We start from the raw sequence: 18775 nt of genomic DNA, 5'->3' as shown, positions 1-18775 counted from the left end.
GAGATTGAGGAGACAACCAATGCAACCCAAAAAAGAAAAAAGGGAAACAATTCGTTTCACTATAATCAGCAGCAATGATGCATTACACCCCATGGAATCATCAAATAACAATATGTCAATATTTCAACCATAAAAAAATGTAATTATGTAATGCTGTAAACACTGTAAGAAAAAACATACACAAACCAGGGACAAAATTGGGTAAAGTCCAGTGCATACCAGCATTTCCAACCTTATTTTTGACAAGAAACAAAAAAAAAAAAAAAAAAAATTACAACCCAAAAAAAGGAAAAGATTCTTTTCACCATAATTTGCCAGCAACAATGAAGCATTACACATCCATGCAATCATCAAAAACAATATTTTTGACCCTAAAAAGCTGTAATTATGCAATGGTGCAAACATTGTAAGAAAAAACATACTCAAACCAGAGATGAAATTGGGTAAACCCAAGGCCATACCCACATTTCCAATCTTGTTCTCAGCAAGAAACACGACATTTAGGAAACAACCAAATGCAACAGAAAAGAGGAAAGATACAAAAACTTGGAATGTAGCTCAACTCCCAACTGATTTCCAATTCTAAATATTCCAAATTCTCATTCATTTCCTTATACTTTCTCAGCAACATTGAAGCACTGCACCTCCATGAATCATAAACTAGCAACAATTCAACCCTAAAAAAAACCCTCATTATGTGATGGTGCCAACATTCTAAGCAAAAGAACATATTCAATTTAGGGATGAAACGGGGAAATAACTTATTCTTAGAAAGAAACACAAGATTAGGAAACGACCAAATGAAGATAAAACATGGGAAGAAGAGAAAAAACTTGGAATCCTGCAAAATCCACCCCAACCCCAACCCCAACCAAACCCAACTACTTTCCTGGTTTCAGCACTCCAAATTTTGGTTTCTTTTCGTATAATTTCTAGTATTGAACCTCCAGGCCATTATCAAGTAGCAATAACGCGATTCAGAGAAATCATTATGTATAGAGATTCAGAAAAATACTTCTGCATTTACAACCAAAAAAATAAATAAAATACATGAATCATGAGAAAGGAGGCAAGACACAAAAAAGAGGTCAATACCTCCTGCCATTTTCATGGGTCCCTTTCAAAATTGGCTATCACTTGATTACTTCATTCTGTCAGAGAGGAAAAAAAAAACACCCATTAGATCAAACCTAAATCTTGACTTAATCACTTTCAGAACATGAAAAGAAATCTGTGTTTGGATTAAATATACCAATGGGAAGAATTAGGCCTGATTAGTAACTATTACCTATTCTAGAATAGTTTGAAAACAGCTCTCCGAACAGTTTTTGAAAACTATATTGTTTATTGATGTTTTATTAAATTTGTAAAATAAAAATTTGTTTTAAAAGTTAGAATATTTTAATATGTTTTTAATATTTTAAAATATGTTTTAAAAATAATTTTTATATCTAATATTTTATTTTTAATCATTCTATATATTTGTATAATTCTTTTTAAAAATAAATAAAAATAATTAAAAGAGATTATCTAAAAACATTATATTTTATATTTTTAAAGAATAACAAACAAAAATAGTTTTTAATTGTCAAACATATTTTCTTATTTTTTTATTTAAAAAAATTTAAAATTATTCTAAAAAATAGTCACTAAATAGACTCTTAAGTATCGTTTGATCATGTTTTTTAAAACTTATTTTTAATGTTTTCTAAAACTTATTTTTAATGTTTTCCTTTTTCTTTTAAAAATTCGTGTAAACAATTCTTATTTGTTCTCTAAGTATTATTCTTATTTCACTTTATTTTTTAAAATTATTTCAAGAAAACAATGAATAAGCAGTGTTATAAACTTTTAAAAAACAGTCTTTTGTTTTTAAAAATAGAAATTTATTTTTAAATCACACAATAAAAAAGAGTCTAAAATATTTTTAATCAATGTTTTTAAATATATTTTAAAAATAACTTATCATTCATAATTTATTTTTAATCATTCTCTTATAATTATAGTTCTAAAAAAATAAATAAAAATAATTAAAATATTTTATTTTAAAAGGTGTTTTTGAAAAACAAAAAACTGTTCGATGCATTACTTTTAAAAAACAAATTTAATATGTTTTCACTTCTCTTTTTTTCTATAAAATGTTGTAGTAACAATTTGAAAATAGAATATATATATATATATTGTAGTATATATAAGCATATAATTTCGTTGAGATTATATTTTATATTTTAAATTTTTAAATAAAATTTTATTCCTACGAAAACACAGCGCAGAACAAATGCTTAGATCTTTATCCGTTGAATTTCAAATAAAATATTCCAGAAATCAAGGTCATGTGTTGAGTTTTCTAATTATGGAGACAAGTATAGACAGGATGCAGCTGATGAGACTAAAAAAATATAAATTAATGAAAACAAAAACAAAAACACATTTTGGTTTCAAAAAAGTGTTGTTTTGCTTTTTGGAAACACTTTCTGGAAGGCAGAGGCTGCTGGGGTCATCTTCTGAAAATCTCACAGCCATCTTTAAAATAAAGTAAAAACAAACTTTAAGTTAGAATAAATAAATCCCTCTCTCTCATTTCTCATCTCTTACTTCAATTATTCCGAAATCCAAGTCTCTTATCCTCCACCACAACCGCGATATATCATCTCAACCAATCAGTCTCTAATCTTCAACTGATTTAATTTGCAAATATTTTAAAGTTAAATAAATAAAATTAATTTTTTTAATTTGAAAAACAAAAATAATAATAACATTTTAAAAAATATTTAAAATAATTTTTTAAAAACCTATAACATTCTTTCACTCAATCTTAACAATTACAACTCTTACTATAATTAATAAATTAATCAAAAACTCCAAAATAAATACAAAATCAAAATAAAATAAGTAAATAATCAGGTTTTGGATTGGCTGTCCATGCCCTTGCACCAAGCCCAACCCAAAATTTAATGAAAGCCCAATCAAATTTAAATTGTTCAAGCCCTTGAATTGAGTTCAGATTTGGTTGGACTGAACCTATCTAATTTGCGATCTGGAAATATTGTGTAGCCCAAACAACAATTATTATGGGCTTTTCATAACCAGTCACAAAACAGAAAAAAAAATAAAAATAAAACCTTCAAACATTTAGGGCCTGTTTGTTTCGATCTGTTTTCTGTTTTTGAAAACAAAAAACACAAAAATTTTGTTTGAGGAAGGGGGTGTGTTTTTGTTTTTTTGTGTTTTCTATGTTCTTAAAAACCATTTTTTTTATAATAATAAAAAGATGTTTTTATTATTTTTTCACTGTTAAAAAAATAAATTGTTTTTCATGTTTTCTCTTTCTTCTTTTTGTGTTTTCTTAACTATTTTTTGTATTTCTACAAAGGTGAGCTCCACTCAACCATCACACCCTTACCTATAAACCCTTTCTTCTTTTTTAAATTATTGAAATTAATATATTTACACATTATGACAAAATCATCATTTGTTTAAAAAAATTATAATTGGTGTACAAATTCCAAAATGGATTTTTTTTTAATTTAATTAAATTGTACATATGAAATTTATTTATATATTTATAATATCAAGTTAATGGAAAAAAAATACTTTATTAATTAAAAAATAACTTTCATACATGTTTTTTGTTTTACTTATTCTAAATTTTTTTTTATTAATCCAATCAAACATGTTTTTTTTTTTTTGAAAAACAAAAATTGTTTTCTAGAACAAAAACTGTTTTCTAGAATTTAGTTTTCAAACACTTTTTTTTCTTTTTAAAAACACAAAAAATCGTTTCCTAAAAATTGTTCTCAGAAACTATTTTCTATAACAGTTTTCAAAAATAGCAATTAAATAGGGCCTTATCTTATGTCTGGTTATTAGAAAATTTAAGAAAAATGAAGAGGAAAAATTAAAATTAAAATTTAAAATTAATAAATTATTATTATTATTCAACTCATTTTTACCTTGACGATATCTGAATTCTATGACAAAAAATGAGCATTTCTCTAGAACATTTTTTTTATATAAAGTTTTTAGATAATATATTGAATTGAAATGGGTTATTTTTCATAATTTAATCTTTCAAAAAATAAAAAACATAACTTTGTCTTGACACTTACTACCAACTTCAAATAAACCGATTGGAGGAGTTGTGTGTCAGCTTCTGTGGATTCCGACTATACACTTGTCCTTCATGTAACTGCACACGACCACCGGCCCACAGCACCACCCCCAAGTTTCACAAAACCAGCAGCTGAGTTATCAAGCTAAATCCATCACCAGTGGATGAAATTTGGCCTTGCAGAGGATCAATCTCTCACTTCAAGAGACCCCTCTCTTGGGTCTTGATCAGAGCCTCAGTACGTAAAACTCATACTTATATTCAACTTTGATTTCCTCTGCGTATTGGTGATTGTTTGTATCGTATCCCCGCGCCCCCCCGCCCCCCGCCCCCCGCCCCCACACACACCCCCACCCCCACCCCCACCCTTCTTTTATTTTTTTATTTTATGTTTCTGAAGTTTTTGGGTTTCTTTTCTGTTATTTTTCTTGTTTGCCTCATTAAGATCTATGAAAACTGCTTTTTCTTTTATTTTCCTTCAATTTCTTGGAGCCCATTAGCCACCTTAATCTCTAGGAAACTGTCTGGTGTGCTTTTGCAAATGATCTATCTTTAATTCCTTTTTCTTATTAGTGGTGTTGGGTAAGTTGTATCCGGTGATTTTGAGGCAGACCCTGAATCTTATCGGTGCCTGTTTGGTAACTGTTACTGAATACAGTGAAACCTGTTTTCTAACAAAAACACATTTGACTAACTTTTACAGAGAAAAAGGTTTTTTTTTTTTTTTTAAGAATTTGTTTTGAAAACAGGTTGTCTTTTGGAATAATTTAAGTGTTTTCATTTAGATTTTTTTTCTGGAGTCTTCTAAGAAACAATCAATTGAAAAGGTGATGAAGACTTTTAAAACTTTTGTATTAGATATAAATATATTATAACTCATGGAAAGTAAGCCGAGAAAACTGTTTTTCATATTTGAGTCCCAAATAAAATCTTGTTCCTGAAAACAATTAAAAACTGTTTTTGAAAATATTGCCCAACAGGCACTTAAAATTTTCTGTCTTTCCTTTTTCCTGTTTGGCTTGCGGATTGCGGTCATCCTTGCTATATACCTAAGAAAAAAAAAAAAGATTGGCACTTCATGGCACATGGAAATAGTGTAGGATGGTTCAATTTTTACCAGGGCATATAAAGAAAAATCACCCTGTTGACAGGGATGGAGCATGGTGTGTTGCAGTCATTTTAGGTTTAATGGAGTATACCCATGAAAGATTGACCTCTGAGGCACTGGGGGACCATTAGGGGTGATGGACCTCACCTCCTGATCATTACATAGACCAATGCTGTGCTCATTATCTCTTTCTGACATGTTCCTTATCTTTACCCCTTCCTTGAAAAATGGTCTTGTTTGGGCATGGATTTTGATATGAAGCAAGATATTTTTATGTGATTCCAGCATGGGCTCTTACATTATATATGCACTATGTTTCAAACAGGTTCGCTCGAGGGCAAGTTGTGCTTATTAAGATTTCAAAACCATGTATCCAGGAGCTTATACTGCAGAAGTTACTTGCCTGTCTCCTAAAGCAACAGAGAAGGATGTTTATGATTTTTTCATTCACTGTGGGATGATTGAGCACCTTGAAATTATCAGGTATTTTCAGTAATCATTTACGTCTGAATTTATATAGCTTCTCTTAAATGACTCTGTTTGTGTCATTATAAATTTTATAGAACTTTTGGACTGTTTTCGTTTCAATTAGATGCAGACTGGCATTCAGAGTTGGGGTTGGGGAGAACTTTTGATCGTTTTTATGGTTTCATTGGAGTCCTCTTGCACAAGCTTCATTCGTTAGTATTAGATGGCCGATTAGATTGTCTTGTTGGAAATCATTGTGATTAAATAAAACCAAGTAATTAAAACACACACACACACACACAAGACATTGTTTGAATGTCATTTACTCATGCACTAGATAAAATCCATCACTTTGAATATCTCATATTTCAAATTTTTTTTAAATTTCTTTCCTTTTCCTTTTTCTTGGAAAATTCTAGCTGGATTTCAATGTCCAGTGCAAAATTTTATTAAAAAACCGACAAGTGATGTTCCTAAGGCTCAAGCATTTTACTCCATTTTGTTTCAAACTTGGTGTTTGTGAGTTTGTTCTGTGTACTATTCAAAAGATGAATTTTCATTGCTTGATATGTGCTTCTATTTGCAGTTGACTACAGTGGCCCTGCAGTACTCATAAGTCATAAGTCATAAGCAATATGATCTCTGATGCTAATTTTATATGTTTGTTATCTGATAACAATCCACATGATTCTAATCGAGATAGATGCTGTTTCCACTGAAAACAGGTCAGGCGAATGTGCTCGTACTGCCTATGTGACATTTAGAGATTTCTATGCTCTCGAAACTGCTGTCTTGCTCAGTGTAAGTTTCTGCCTGCTATCCTGATAATAAATACGAATACTTTCATTATAATGGAAGACAGAATTAGCATGTTCTCTGATCATCTGCCTCGATATTTCCAGTCTCTTGCCTCCCTCAATTCTCGATGGTGTTCTATTTGCTTTTGTATGTTTCTAAGAAAGGATGATGATTCATTTTACAGTCATTTGATTTCTGCAACTTGATTTTTGCATAACCAGAGACATGGTTGTGTGTAATCCACACGGTGTCAGCTGACATGAAAATCTAGTGTATGAAAAGTGCATTTCTAATGGGAAAATTCTCTTTCTAGTTAAAGAATGGCCTTTATTCAAGTTTTCTCTGGAATCAGTCCAAAAAGACTTCTGCTGAGCTTTTCCACTTTCAAAGTTATAAAAATTTGGCATCGGGATTGTTGAATATAATGTATTTATAGTATATTATCTTTCCTTGTTAATATAGGTCACATGTATGGTAGTTAGGACTCCTAGCCTTGTATATATATATCTCTCAATTGTAAGTAGACATTACATGAATGAGAATTAAGGTTTTTCTTCTTTCTCTCTCTCTCAACATGGTATCAGAGCTAGGGAAGAAAACCTAATTCTTTCCTGTTTCCCGTTTCCCGTGTCATCAACTCCGGGCAACCTTCCGGTGACCGTGTTTCATTCCGGTCACCTTCCCCATCTCCCAATACTTTCCGGTCAGTCGGAACGTCGTTAGAAACCACTCACCGCCGGCGAAATTTTCCGGCGAACTTTCCGGCGAACTTTTCCGGCGACCTATTTTTCCGACACCGACCATACCAGAAGGAGCGCCTGGAGGAGATCTCCAACTTTTGTGAAGGCACTGGCACCAAAAGAGGATCCACGCGCCGGCCACGCGCCATTTTCCGGCCGGCGACTGCATCTCACGCGCCGGCGCGTGAGGGCGCGTGAGGCCTTTTCCGGCGACGCGCCTCCTCCTCCAGCCTCGTCTGCCGTCGACTAGCATCCCTACCTACCTGGTTCTCCCATCCGAGCCCTGCACGTACCTCTTTTGGGGATTTTTGTCTCCGTCAGCCCTCCAAACAGCCTTTCCGACGAAGTTCCGGCTACTTTCTCTCCACCCCAATCCCTGCACGTGCCTTGGGAAGTGTTCTTCTACCTTTCTGGTGGTACCACGTCGCGATCTGAGGCCATCTCCCTTTTTCGGTGGTGCCACGCCGCAATCTGAAGTCGTATTAGGGCTCTCTTCGATCCAAATACGTGAATATGACCACCAAAAATCAGATCTTTACCTCTGTTATCTCTGGATCTCCTATGATTACCTCAGAGAAATTGGTTGGCAGTGAAAATTATCTTTCCTGGTCTGCCTCTGTTGAACTTTGGTTTATGGGTCAAGGATATGAGGATCACTTGGTTACCCAGGAGGCAGATATCCCTGAGGTTGACCGCGTACAGTGGAAGAAGATAGATGCACAGTTATGTAGTGTATTATGGCAATCGGTTGATCCCCGGATTCTTCTTCATCTTCAGGCCTATAAAACTTGTTTTAAATTTTGGACTCAGGCCAAAGGATTATACACGAATGATATCCAGCGTCTTTATAAGGTGGCTTCTGCTATTGTCCATCTCAGCCAACAGGACTTGGATCTATCTACTTATATTGGTCAGATTGCCTCTCTTAAAGAGCAGTTCTTGACTGTGATGCCTCTTACTCCTGATGTTGGGGCTCAACAAACACAGCTTGACAAGTTCTTCATGGTCTTTACTCTTATTGGCCTCCGTCCGGATCTTGAGCCTATTCGTGATCAGATTCTTGGTAGTTCATCAGTTCCGTCCTTGGATGATGTGTTTGCTCGCCTCCTCCGTATCTCGTCCACTCAGACTTTGCCATCTGATAGCGCTTCAGATTCTTCTGTGTTAGTTTCTCAAACTACCTCTCGAGGAGGACGCAGTGGTACCCGAGGGAGAGGCCAACGTCCTCATTGCACCTATTGCAATAAACTTGGCCACACTCGCGATCGTTGCTATCAGTTACATGGAAGACCTCCTCGCACTGCCCATATGGCCCAGTCCTCTGATTCTCCGCTGCCTCAGCCTCCGAGCTCCTCCGCATCTCAGACATCTCAGGCTTCTATTGCCTCTGTTGCCCAGCCTGGTAATGCCTCTGCCTGCCTTACCCACACATCTTCTCTTGGACCCTGGATTCTAGATTCTGGAGCATCTGATCACCTATCTGGTAATAAGGATCTTTTCTCCTCTATTACTACTACCACTGATTTACCTACTGTTATCTTAGCTAATGGTTCTCAAACTGTGGCTAAAGGTATTGGTTTGGCCCTTCCTCTGCCTTCTCTACCTCTCACTTCTGTCCTTTATACTCCTGAATGTCCTTTTAATCTTATTTCCATCAGCAAAATCACTCGTACTCTTAATTGTTCTATTACCTTTTCTGATAAATTTGTGACCTTGCAGGACCGGAGTACGGGGAAGACGATTGGCATAGGACGTGAGTCTCAAGGCCTCTATCACCTCACCTCAGATTCATCTCCTGCAGTTTGCATTTCCACTGATGCTCCTCTCCTCATTCACAATCGTCTAGGCCACCCTAGTCTCTCCAAGTTCCAGAAGATGGTTCCTCGTTTTTCCACTTTGTCGTCGCTTCCGTGTGAGTCATGTCAGCTTGGGAAACATACTCGTGTCTCGTTCCCAAAGCGTTTGAATAATCGGGCAAAGTCTCCTTTTGAGCTTGTCCACACTGATGTTTGGGGTCCTTGTCGGACTGCGTCTACTTTAGGATTTCAGTATTTTGTCACTTTCATTGATGACTATTCTCGATGTACTTGGTTATTTTTAATGAAAAATCGAGCTGAGTTATTCTCTATTTTCCAGAAATTTTATACTGAAATCCAAACCCAGTTCAATATTTCTATTCGTGTGTTACGCAGTGACAATGCCAGGGAATATTTTTCAGCCCAATTTACTTCGTTTATGTCTCATCATGGGATTCTTCATCAGTCTTCTTGTGCTCATACTCCTCAACAAAATGGGGTAGCTGAACGCAAGAATCGACATCTTGTTGAGACAGCTCGTACTCTCCTCCTCCATAGTCACGTTCCTTTTCGTTTTTGGGGGGACGCTGTTCTTACCGCTTGTTATTTGATTAATCGTATGCCCTCCTCTGTCTTACACGATCAGATTCCTCACTCCCTTCTTTTCCCTGACCAACCACTTTATTTCCTTCCTCCTCGTGTCTTTGGTTGTACTTGCTTTGTTCATATTCTCACTCCTGGACAGGACAAGCTTTCCGCCAAAGCCATGAAGTGCCTCTTCTTGGGATATTCCAGACTTCAGAAGGGTTATCGTTGTTATTCCCTTGAGACTCATCGATACTTTATCTCCGCTGATGTCACCTTCTTTGAGGACTCACCATTCTTTTCCACCTCTTCTGAGTCTCTTCCTGTTTCTGAAGTCTTGCCCATTCCCATTGTCTTCCCACCTGATGCTATGCCCCCTCAACCACTTCAGGTTTATCATCGTCGCCCTCGTGTCGTTGCTCCTCTCCCTTTTCCTGAGGCACCTGCTGACTCACTTCCTATCCCTTCGGCTTCACCTGCCCCGGCTCTGCCTTCTCCTAATGACTTACCCATTGCTGTTCGGAAAGGTACTCGCTCTACTCGTAATCCTCATCCTATTTACAATTTTTTGAGTTATCATCGATTATCTTCACCCTATTCTGCTTTTGTTTCTGCTATATCCTCTGTTTCTCTTCCAAAGAGCACCCATGAAGCTCTTTCCCATCCAGGCTGGCGACAGGCAATGGTGGATGAAATGGCTGCTCTGCACTCTAATGGCACTTGGGATCTTGTTGTTTTACCCTCTGGTAAATCTACAGTTGGTTGTCGTTGGGTCTATGCAGTTAAGGTTGGTCCTGATGGTCAGGTTGATCGCCTTAAGGCCCGCTTAGTTGCTAAAGGCTATACTCAAGTTTATGGTTCTGATTATGGTGACACATTCTCACCTGTTGCCAAGATTGCTTCTGTCCGCTTGCTTCTCTCCATGGCTGCTATGTGTTCTTGGCCTCTTTATCAGTTGGATATTAAAAATGCCTTCCTTCATGGTGATCTTGCCGAGGAAGTTTATATGGAGCAACCTCCTGGTTTTGTTGCTCAGGGGGAGTCTGGTTTAGTGTGCAGGTTACGCCGTTCTCTATATGGCTTGAAACAATCTCCTCGAGCATGGTTTAGCCGTTTTAGTTCTGTTGTTCAAGAGTTTGGCATGCTTCGCAGTACAGCAGACCATTCAGTTTTTTATCATCATAACTCCTTGGGGCAGTGTATTTATCTGGTTGTTTATGTGGACGACATCGTCATTACAGGCAGTGATCAGGATGGTATTCAGAAACTAAAGCAACATCTTTTTACCCACTTTCAGACCAAAGACTTGGGGAAACTCAAGTATTTCTTGGGAATTGAGATAGCTCAATCCAGTTCTGGTGTGGTCCTTTCCCAAAGGAAGTATGCTTTAGACATCCTGGAAGAAACCGGTATGTTAGACTGTAAACCGGTAGACACACCTATGGATCCGAATGTCAAACTTGTACCAGGACAGGGGGAGCCTTTAGGAGACCCCGGGAGATATCGACGGCTCGTAGGTAAATTGAACTATCTCACCATTACTCGTCCAGACATTTCTTTTCCTGTGAGTGTTGTTAGTCAATTCCTACAGTCACCATGTGATAGCCATTGGGATGCCGTAATCCGTATTCTTCGATATATCAAAAGTACACCAGGCCAAGGTGTATTGTACCAGAATAGAGGTCATATTCAAGTTGTTGGTTACACAGATGCAGATTGGGCTGGCTCACCCACAGATAGACGTTCCACTTCAGGGTACTGTGTTTTTATTGGAGGTAATCTAATATCTTGGAAGAGTAAGAAACAAGATGTAGTGGCCAGATCTAGCGCTGAAGCCGAGTATCGAGCTATGGCTTTGGCAACATGTGAACTCATATGGTTGAGACATCTTCTTCAGGAGTTGAGATTTGGAAAGGATGAACAGATGAAACTCATCTGTGATAACCAGGCCGCATTACATATTGCATCCAATCCAGTCTTTCATGAAAGGACCAAGCATATTGAAGTTGACTGTCATTTTATTAGAGAGAAGATCGCATCAGGATGTATTGCTACAAGTTTTGTCAATTCAAATGATCAACTAGCAGACATCTTCACTAAATCTCTCAGAGGTCCTAGGATTAAATATATTTGTAACAAGCTTGGTGCATATGACGTATATGCTCCAGCTTGAGGGGGAGTGTTGAATATAATGTATTTATAGTATATTATCTTTCCTTGTTAATATAGGTCACATGTATGGTAGTTAGGACTCCTAGCCTTGTATATATATATCTCTCAATTGTAAGTAGACATTACATGAATGAGAATTAAGGTTTTTCTTCTTTCTCTCTCTCTCAACAGGGATTATGCTATCGTGTTTGGAGATAGTATGGATTTAAATCATCGCCTCTAGGTTTCTCCCAATAGGTTGATTTGAAGCTTTTAGCAAGCCTTTATAGGTTTAATCTTACTTCACACGGTAATTGGATTATAGGCATCTACATGACAATAAAACTAGTCCATTTTTTTATTTTTTATTTGGTTAAGGTTAAATATATTTTGTTTTTCTTGTTACACAATATAAGATCAACATCAGAATTTCACCAAAAGGACTGACCCATTTTTTTTGCATTCATCTTTTGGTAACGACTGATGAGCGATGGCTTATTTTTGTAATAACCCTATTTTGAAGGTTGATTTTTTTGCCTAAATATATTGACTTTGTTGTCATTTGTTTGCCCTGGAGCAAATGCTTTGATGAATGTTCATTCTTTAGTATTTCGAAGCTCGGCATGTCTGTGTTATGTGTAGCCATGCAGTTTATTTGCTTATCATGTCCTATTTCTAATATTTCAGGGAGCCACAATTGTAGATCAACGAGTGTGCATATCAGGCTGGGGAATATACGCAGATGAATCTGATCCTTGGAGTAATTCTTCCTGGAACTATGAAATTAACTCTATGGTATGCATTGCTTTTCTACCAAAAATTATATACCCCAGTACAATCTCATATAGCTTTGGCTGCTCAATTTTGCGTAAACCATTTTCCTAGGAAAGGCAAAACTTTTACTTTCTGGCTGTGCACATCATATTGGAGACAAATTCAGGATTTGACAATCATTTGTCATCAGATATTTTACTGCAAATACAAAACATATATGTAATTGTGAGAGTGATGATGCATATTTCATAAGAAAGTCAGGGCAAAGTAAGAACAAATATCTTAACATTTTTAAGAAATAATTTGAGAATTCTTTACTATTGCTGGATTTTGCTTATAATTAGACATTTACTGCACTATGTGGGTTAGGATTTGGGTTCCATGTATATGATAAACAAGCCAGGAATGATTTGAGAAATCTTCTGCAATCGTATGGTGCTCTGTTTTTAACCTTTGCAGACAACTCAGAGAGGACAGCTGAGTTTCTCAGATCAGTAATGTTGCTGGTCAGGTGGGATAGCTGGACCTATAATTTGAGGTCATTGTGACTTGGCCTTAACTTGAAAACCTATGCAAGTAATTCAGAAACTCCACGATTTTATAGAAAATTTACCTTATTAACAAAGTTTGATTTTTTCTAATCTTTATTTTCTATCATTCTCCCATTTGATTCAACTCTATATTTTTGTATGTTTGTGCTTAGTCAAGTAACGAGGAGTTCAAACTACAAGCCAGGTTGCTTGGTGACTAAATCATACAAGAGTGAAGACATTGTTTGGTTGCTTCACATGAATTTCTATAGTTTACGATCTTTAGTACACTGGTTCTTGGCAATCATGTCTAATTTCCATGGACCTAATTCTAGAGAGCACACCTTCATTTATAGAAGTCAGAAATATCATCTAGTTCATTGTTCTGATTGTGATTGAATCTCTTATCTTCTTTCAATCAAACCTTCTATAATCCTAACAGGCCACCACCCCCAGAGAAGCAGTAACTGTGGCACAGGAAGTGGTCACAACCATGATCGCCAAGGGGTATGTTTTGGGCAAAGATGCACTAATCAAGGCCAAAGCTTTTGATGAGGCCCATGGAGTCTCTGCTGCTGCAGCAGCCAAGATTGCTGAGCTTAGCAAGAGAATTGGACTAACTGATAAGATATATGCTGGCGTGGAAGCTGTTCGATCTGTGGATGAAAAGTACCATGTTTCAGAGTTTAGTAAATCAGCTGCAAATAAGATTTATGGAGGTGTAGAAGCTGCTCGGGCTGTGGAAGATAGGTACCAGCTTTTGGAGTTCACCAAATCAGCTGCAGTGGTTACTGGGAAAACAACTGTTGCAGCTGCAAATGCCTTTGTTAACAGCAGCTACTTTGCCAAGGGAGCTCTTTGGGTTTCAGGCATTCTCACTCGTGCAGCAAACGCAGCAGCTGATTTGGGCAATAAGGGGAACAAAATGTAAAATTTTGGATTGACACTACTTTTTAGTTTGTTCCTCTTTGTTCTTACCGACAAATAAATAAACTCTCACTGTATAGCAACTTAGTTTGGGGGAGTTGTTTGGTAGTAACTCAGAAGTTGCACTGTACTCAGTGCACTTCCTTACAACTTAGCATCTTTAGATCAATGCCACTGTATCTTATCCAACCTTAGAAGCTTATTGCAAAACTCTTAGTGGTTGGTTTTTTGCCACAATTAGTTATTTAGACCCCCCATGTGGGAAAGGACCCGATCTCATGATAAGGTTAGTTATTGTGAGGTCCTTGATTCATTTAAATTTTTGGATTTGGGGCAATTTTGTTTGTGGGGATGGTCAAGGACTCTTGATCTCTGGGTCTATTGCTCCTGGGCTTAGTTTTTGATCCAATGTTGACCACATTGGTATGTGCAAACATGAATATAACTGCTGGCGGATTAAATTTGACCTTTATAGGTAGTTGATTGGTCGTAGGGTAGGTTTACTAGATAAACAATCAAGATGGTTGACTGCCCTTAGGGAGAACATTGGAAATAATTTTTCATTTTCTGTTAACATTTTAATATCCAGCTAGTGTCCTTGTCTTTTAAATGAGGTACACTTTTTAGTTAGCCGGCACCTTAATGCTTACTTGCTTCCCATCACCTGTGATCTGATTTTCTAATGCTCTGTTTCTTGTTGGTCAATGACATATTTACTGTTCCTTTTGAGCTCAACTACCAAGACTGTGCTGACCTTTAGGGTTGCTTCACCGGCCTAGTATGCATCCATATCTCTCTTTTTTGTTTTTTTTTTTCATCCTTAATAAGAATTGGAGATGATTAACTTGAATTTACGACTTTTAGGGTACAATGTGGGCTCACAACTTCTTGGCGTCTCTTTCATAGATTTTCGTTGTCAATCAAAACATATGATTATAATGGGGTGTTGTTGATTTAGATAAGTCTCATACCAAGAGGTGGAAGATGGATTTGGTTTTTTGTCAAGCATTAATGGCACCTGTATTTGATGGGAAGGGAGTTGTTCATTTCTTAAATGTTGTTTTGTGCACCAACCCAAAGTGAATAGGATTGATTAGATGGAGAAATGTCATGTAGCTTATACTGATTTGCTGGTCTGAGGCCCATATGAATGTGAATGCAGGAACAGGATTTGAATTGTGAGATGGGCAGGTAAAGAGAGATGTGTACATCCTTGGCTCCCAATGCTTGTATTTTTCTGGTGTCCCATCGGTAGTGGCACCACATAGGTTTCCATTTTCTGGGTTGTATCAACTGTCAATCTCATAGATTCCAGTCCAAGGAGAGGCTGGAAATAAGAACTCCCCATATGGAGGGTTCATGGTTTCTTCTCATGAACTCGAGTCTCTGAGAAGATTGCTGAAATCCCAAAAACTGCTATTCATCCTCCTGTTGAGGGTTGGAAGTATTCAATAGGTTTTTTTTTCTTGGGTGTCCTGTAGCTTTCAGAGGACATGGTCTTCTGGTGGAAACTTGGAGGGCACCAACTCCTTCATCCCATGCTGACTTCTTGGAGTTGAAGGAAACAAGTTTGACAATCCCATTCTTATTTGATTATTCTCCACCGTCTTGACTTGGATATTTGGTGTTTGAATACAAAAGAAGTTTCTCGGGAAAGTATTAAATTCTCATATTGGCACTAGAATAAATCTCCCAAACTACCCTCCTATAAAATAGACACCAACCAAATATTTTAATCAACAAGGTGGATTTCCATGGTCTGATTTGGTTTGCGTTTCCCCTCTTTATGGCTTGATGACTTCTTGAATTGTCACATTTTAGAGCTCATTTGCCTCAATGAATTTCAATATTTTGTCATCTGTGACCTCTTAATTTAATGGTATTAAATTAAATCAAGACTCGGATTTTGATGGTTGCAGTTGGGGTTGATGGATCATACAAGATAACCCATGTACCCAAGAAGGTGATAAATGTTTGGTTTCAAGGAAAATTAAAGAAAAAAATAATAAAAAGAAGGAAGAAGTTGAAAATTCATAATGTAAATCATCAGTATGTTCTCAAAAATGTATACAAACCTTTTGTATTTGTGGAACCATAACATTATGGAAGTATACAGGCTTTGCAAAGAGATGAGCGGGGATTGTGAGAAACAAACCTACTCACAACAGATTTTGAGTTGCTGTCTTCTCTAGCTGCTTTTCTTATGAATATCCCCCATTCATCTAATAAAAACTCCTCACTGTACAGCAAACAACTCACAAGAAATCCAGAAAGAAGAAAAAGCACAAAAAATTGGGAAAAATCTTGGTTGATACCCAAACTAATAGCAACATATGGGGCAGCGAATGAGGCCATTTTCATTGCAGTCTGGGCAGCGTTGGAACCCGAATTCACCCTCTTCATCGTCATCTTCTTCATCGCCTTCGTAGTAGATTTTACAGCTCCCTGAACATGTCTCACAAGGCACAAACCGAATATCCCCGCATGCCTCACAAGTTCTGCTGCCACTATTGCCTCCAGCTTCTGTTTTTTCAGAGTCTTCCAGAGTCTTTTCTAGCTGGCCTTCCTCATGCATTCTTCGTACGTCTTCAGCCCCGCCAATGTACCTTCTTCCCAGGAAGACTCTTGGCAGGCTGCCGCTGTTAAAGGCGTCTCCCAGGAGGTCCTTGAGCTCCTCCTTGAACCCTGAATGCATGGACACATCCCTCTCATCCAGCCGAATGCCCAAGCTTTTTAGAATCACTCTAACATGGCAGCAGTCCTCGTATGTCTTCCTCACTCCCCTTAGGCTTGTGAAGTACACAACCACCGTGTCCTTGGCAAATGACTGGCTCTTATGATCCAGAACATCAAAATCATAATCGTCGTTCACCTTCTTCACATCCATTACTTCTCTTGCCTGCACTTTCTCATCATCGTTCACCTTCTTCGCATCCATTACTTCTCTTGCCTGCACTTTCTCATCATCCTTTATATGGAAAGGGTCGTCAGAGGGAAGCTCCTGGAGTGATTTCCTGAACACGGAAATGACTTCAGGATCAAACTCAGGAACAGCAGTCTTTGAATTCGAATTGGGATTCATCTCACTGTCTACCAAATTCAGCCACATGGGCCTGGGCGATGCCTCCCCGTTTTCCTGAAATCTCGACTTGGGGAGCTCAAATGGAGCTGGGATCGACCTCCGATCAATATCAAAAGAAAAGCTCCGAAGATGATTGGGTGATCGGAGAGGGCTTGCGTCCTCAAGCCCCTCCATCAACTCCCAGGCATTGATGGTCTCGGGCTCGCCCGGAGGGGTTCTGATAGGCGTTTTCGGAGCAATTTTGGGAATTTTCTCATTGATCATACTGGACCAAGTCTTGGCTTCAATGAGTCCCATGGAGAATCCCTTGTTTTTCTTGTCCCCAGCCTTCACATTCTCATTCCCATTCACCTTGTTCTCCTTATCCTCTTCTTCTTCAACGATAGTACCATTGACATGGGAGTTGCGGTTTTGATGAGAAGTATCAAGCTTGAGAGTGCCCAATGTGGTGGAGGTGAGAGCCACCACATGGTAGCTGTCGCCTTTGCTCTGCGGCGGGTGGTGGACGTGCATAGAGTAGCTTCGCGGCACCGGCGCAAACGAGTTCTGGCAATGCCGGCACCGCGGTTGCTTCGAGCTCGCACACCCCATCACCACCACCACAGTAAACAATAATAATTCAAGAAAATACAAACAGACTCACAATCGAAAGAATCAAAATTGGGACACAAACACTCCCAATTCAATAAACCGGAAAGATAGCCATAGATTATGGAAGAAAAACACAAGATCCAAAACCCAAAACCCAAAACCAGAAACTCTAGAAGGTCACGAGAATTTTGGAAGCATTAGTGAAATCAAAGAAAAACAATTTGAAACAATGGAAGCTTCTTCTAAGGAATCGTCAAAACGCTGACGGATCAAATCATCTCAACTTTTCCTTCATATTTCCTCCAAATAATGCAAAAAAAGGCCAGATAGATCCAAATACAGAAACCCACACGTATCACACACAGTAAATTACCTCGAAAACCGTCTCAAACAGAAACCCACTTTCTCCTCCGATCACACACCAAAAAAATCAGCCTCTTTACCAATAAAAGGCCTGAAATGAATACAAGAAGACAACAGATAATTTCCAGAAAAAGGAGTATAAAAGCAAAAGAGTCGTCGTCGTCAAATACGAGGGCGGAACTCTCTACCATCTACCTCATCCCATCACAGTCTCTCTACTCCTTCTTTGAGTAAAATCGAAATTGAAATTATAGACTGAAATTGGAGCAATGCATATAGCGAAAGAGAGAGACAGGAGGAAAAATTCCAGGCGGGAGAGGATCGGCGAACGCGCAAATTATTGCTTGAATGACTGACTCCCCACGAACCCAAATAAAAAAGGGCCGTGGTGGCGCTGCGGCCACTTCCCCCACTCGCTCTCCCTCACGCGTGGCCGGACTTTGTTGATTAATTGGGAGCCCTGGGTCCCTCCTCTGCGCGTTACTTTTCGGACTGGATTGACTCGGGATCACAAGGCGCGTGAGTATAATTTCCCAGAAACGGCGAGTCTGTGTGGATTTGGATTTGGATTTACTCCGTCAGTCCTGTAAACTGGGATGAATAACTCCATGAAACGGCATGTTTGGCCTTATTTTGAAAGTTACTGTTAATTTTGAACGATTCCTAGTTGCTTTATTGTTTTATTTATTGGATTTGGGTTTCTTAAAATTTTAATCAATAAATTAGCAGTTAGTTTAATCACAATTTCAAC

The 18775-nt window shown here is 37.8% G+C and overlaps 2 protein-coding genes across 2 annotated transcripts; one reads left to right on the top strand and one right to left on the bottom strand.

Annotated features, from left to right (window-relative positions):
• The first annotated feature begins 4063 nt into the window (after positions 1-4063).
• LOC100257613 (binding partner of ACD11 1) lies at positions 4064-14218 on the top strand. The gene is made up of 5 exons (XM_002283025.4): positions 4064-4349; positions 5545-5702; positions 6413-6488; positions 12445-12552; positions 13504-14218. Exons 2-5 carry the CDS (start codon positions 5587-5589, stop codon positions 13990-13992), a joined length of 789 nt encoding a protein of 262 aa, XP_002283061.1. The 5' UTR covers positions 4064-4349; positions 5545-5586; the 3' UTR covers positions 13993-14218.
• Positions 14219-16040: 1822 nt separating this feature from the next.
• On the bottom strand, positions 16041-18519 carry LOC100264446 (uncharacterized protein At5g39865). Its single transcript, XM_010662745.3, has one exon. It carries the CDS (start codon positions 17659-17661, stop codon positions 16309-16311), a length of 1353 nt encoding a protein of 450 aa, XP_010661047.1. The 5' UTR covers positions 17662-18519; the 3' UTR covers positions 16041-16308.
• Positions 18520-18775: the final 256 nt, after the last annotated feature.

The sequence above is a fragment of the Vitis vinifera genome, chromosome 14 (assembly GCF_030704535.1).
Source record: "Vitis vinifera cultivar Pinot Noir 40024 chromosome 14, ASM3070453v1".
NCBI classification, from domain to species: domain Eukaryota; kingdom Viridiplantae; phylum Streptophyta; class Magnoliopsida; order Vitales; family Vitaceae; genus Vitis; species Vitis vinifera.
The sequence above is the reverse complement of the archived record's forward strand: the minus strand, read 5'-3'. Positions and strand labels throughout refer to the sequence as shown.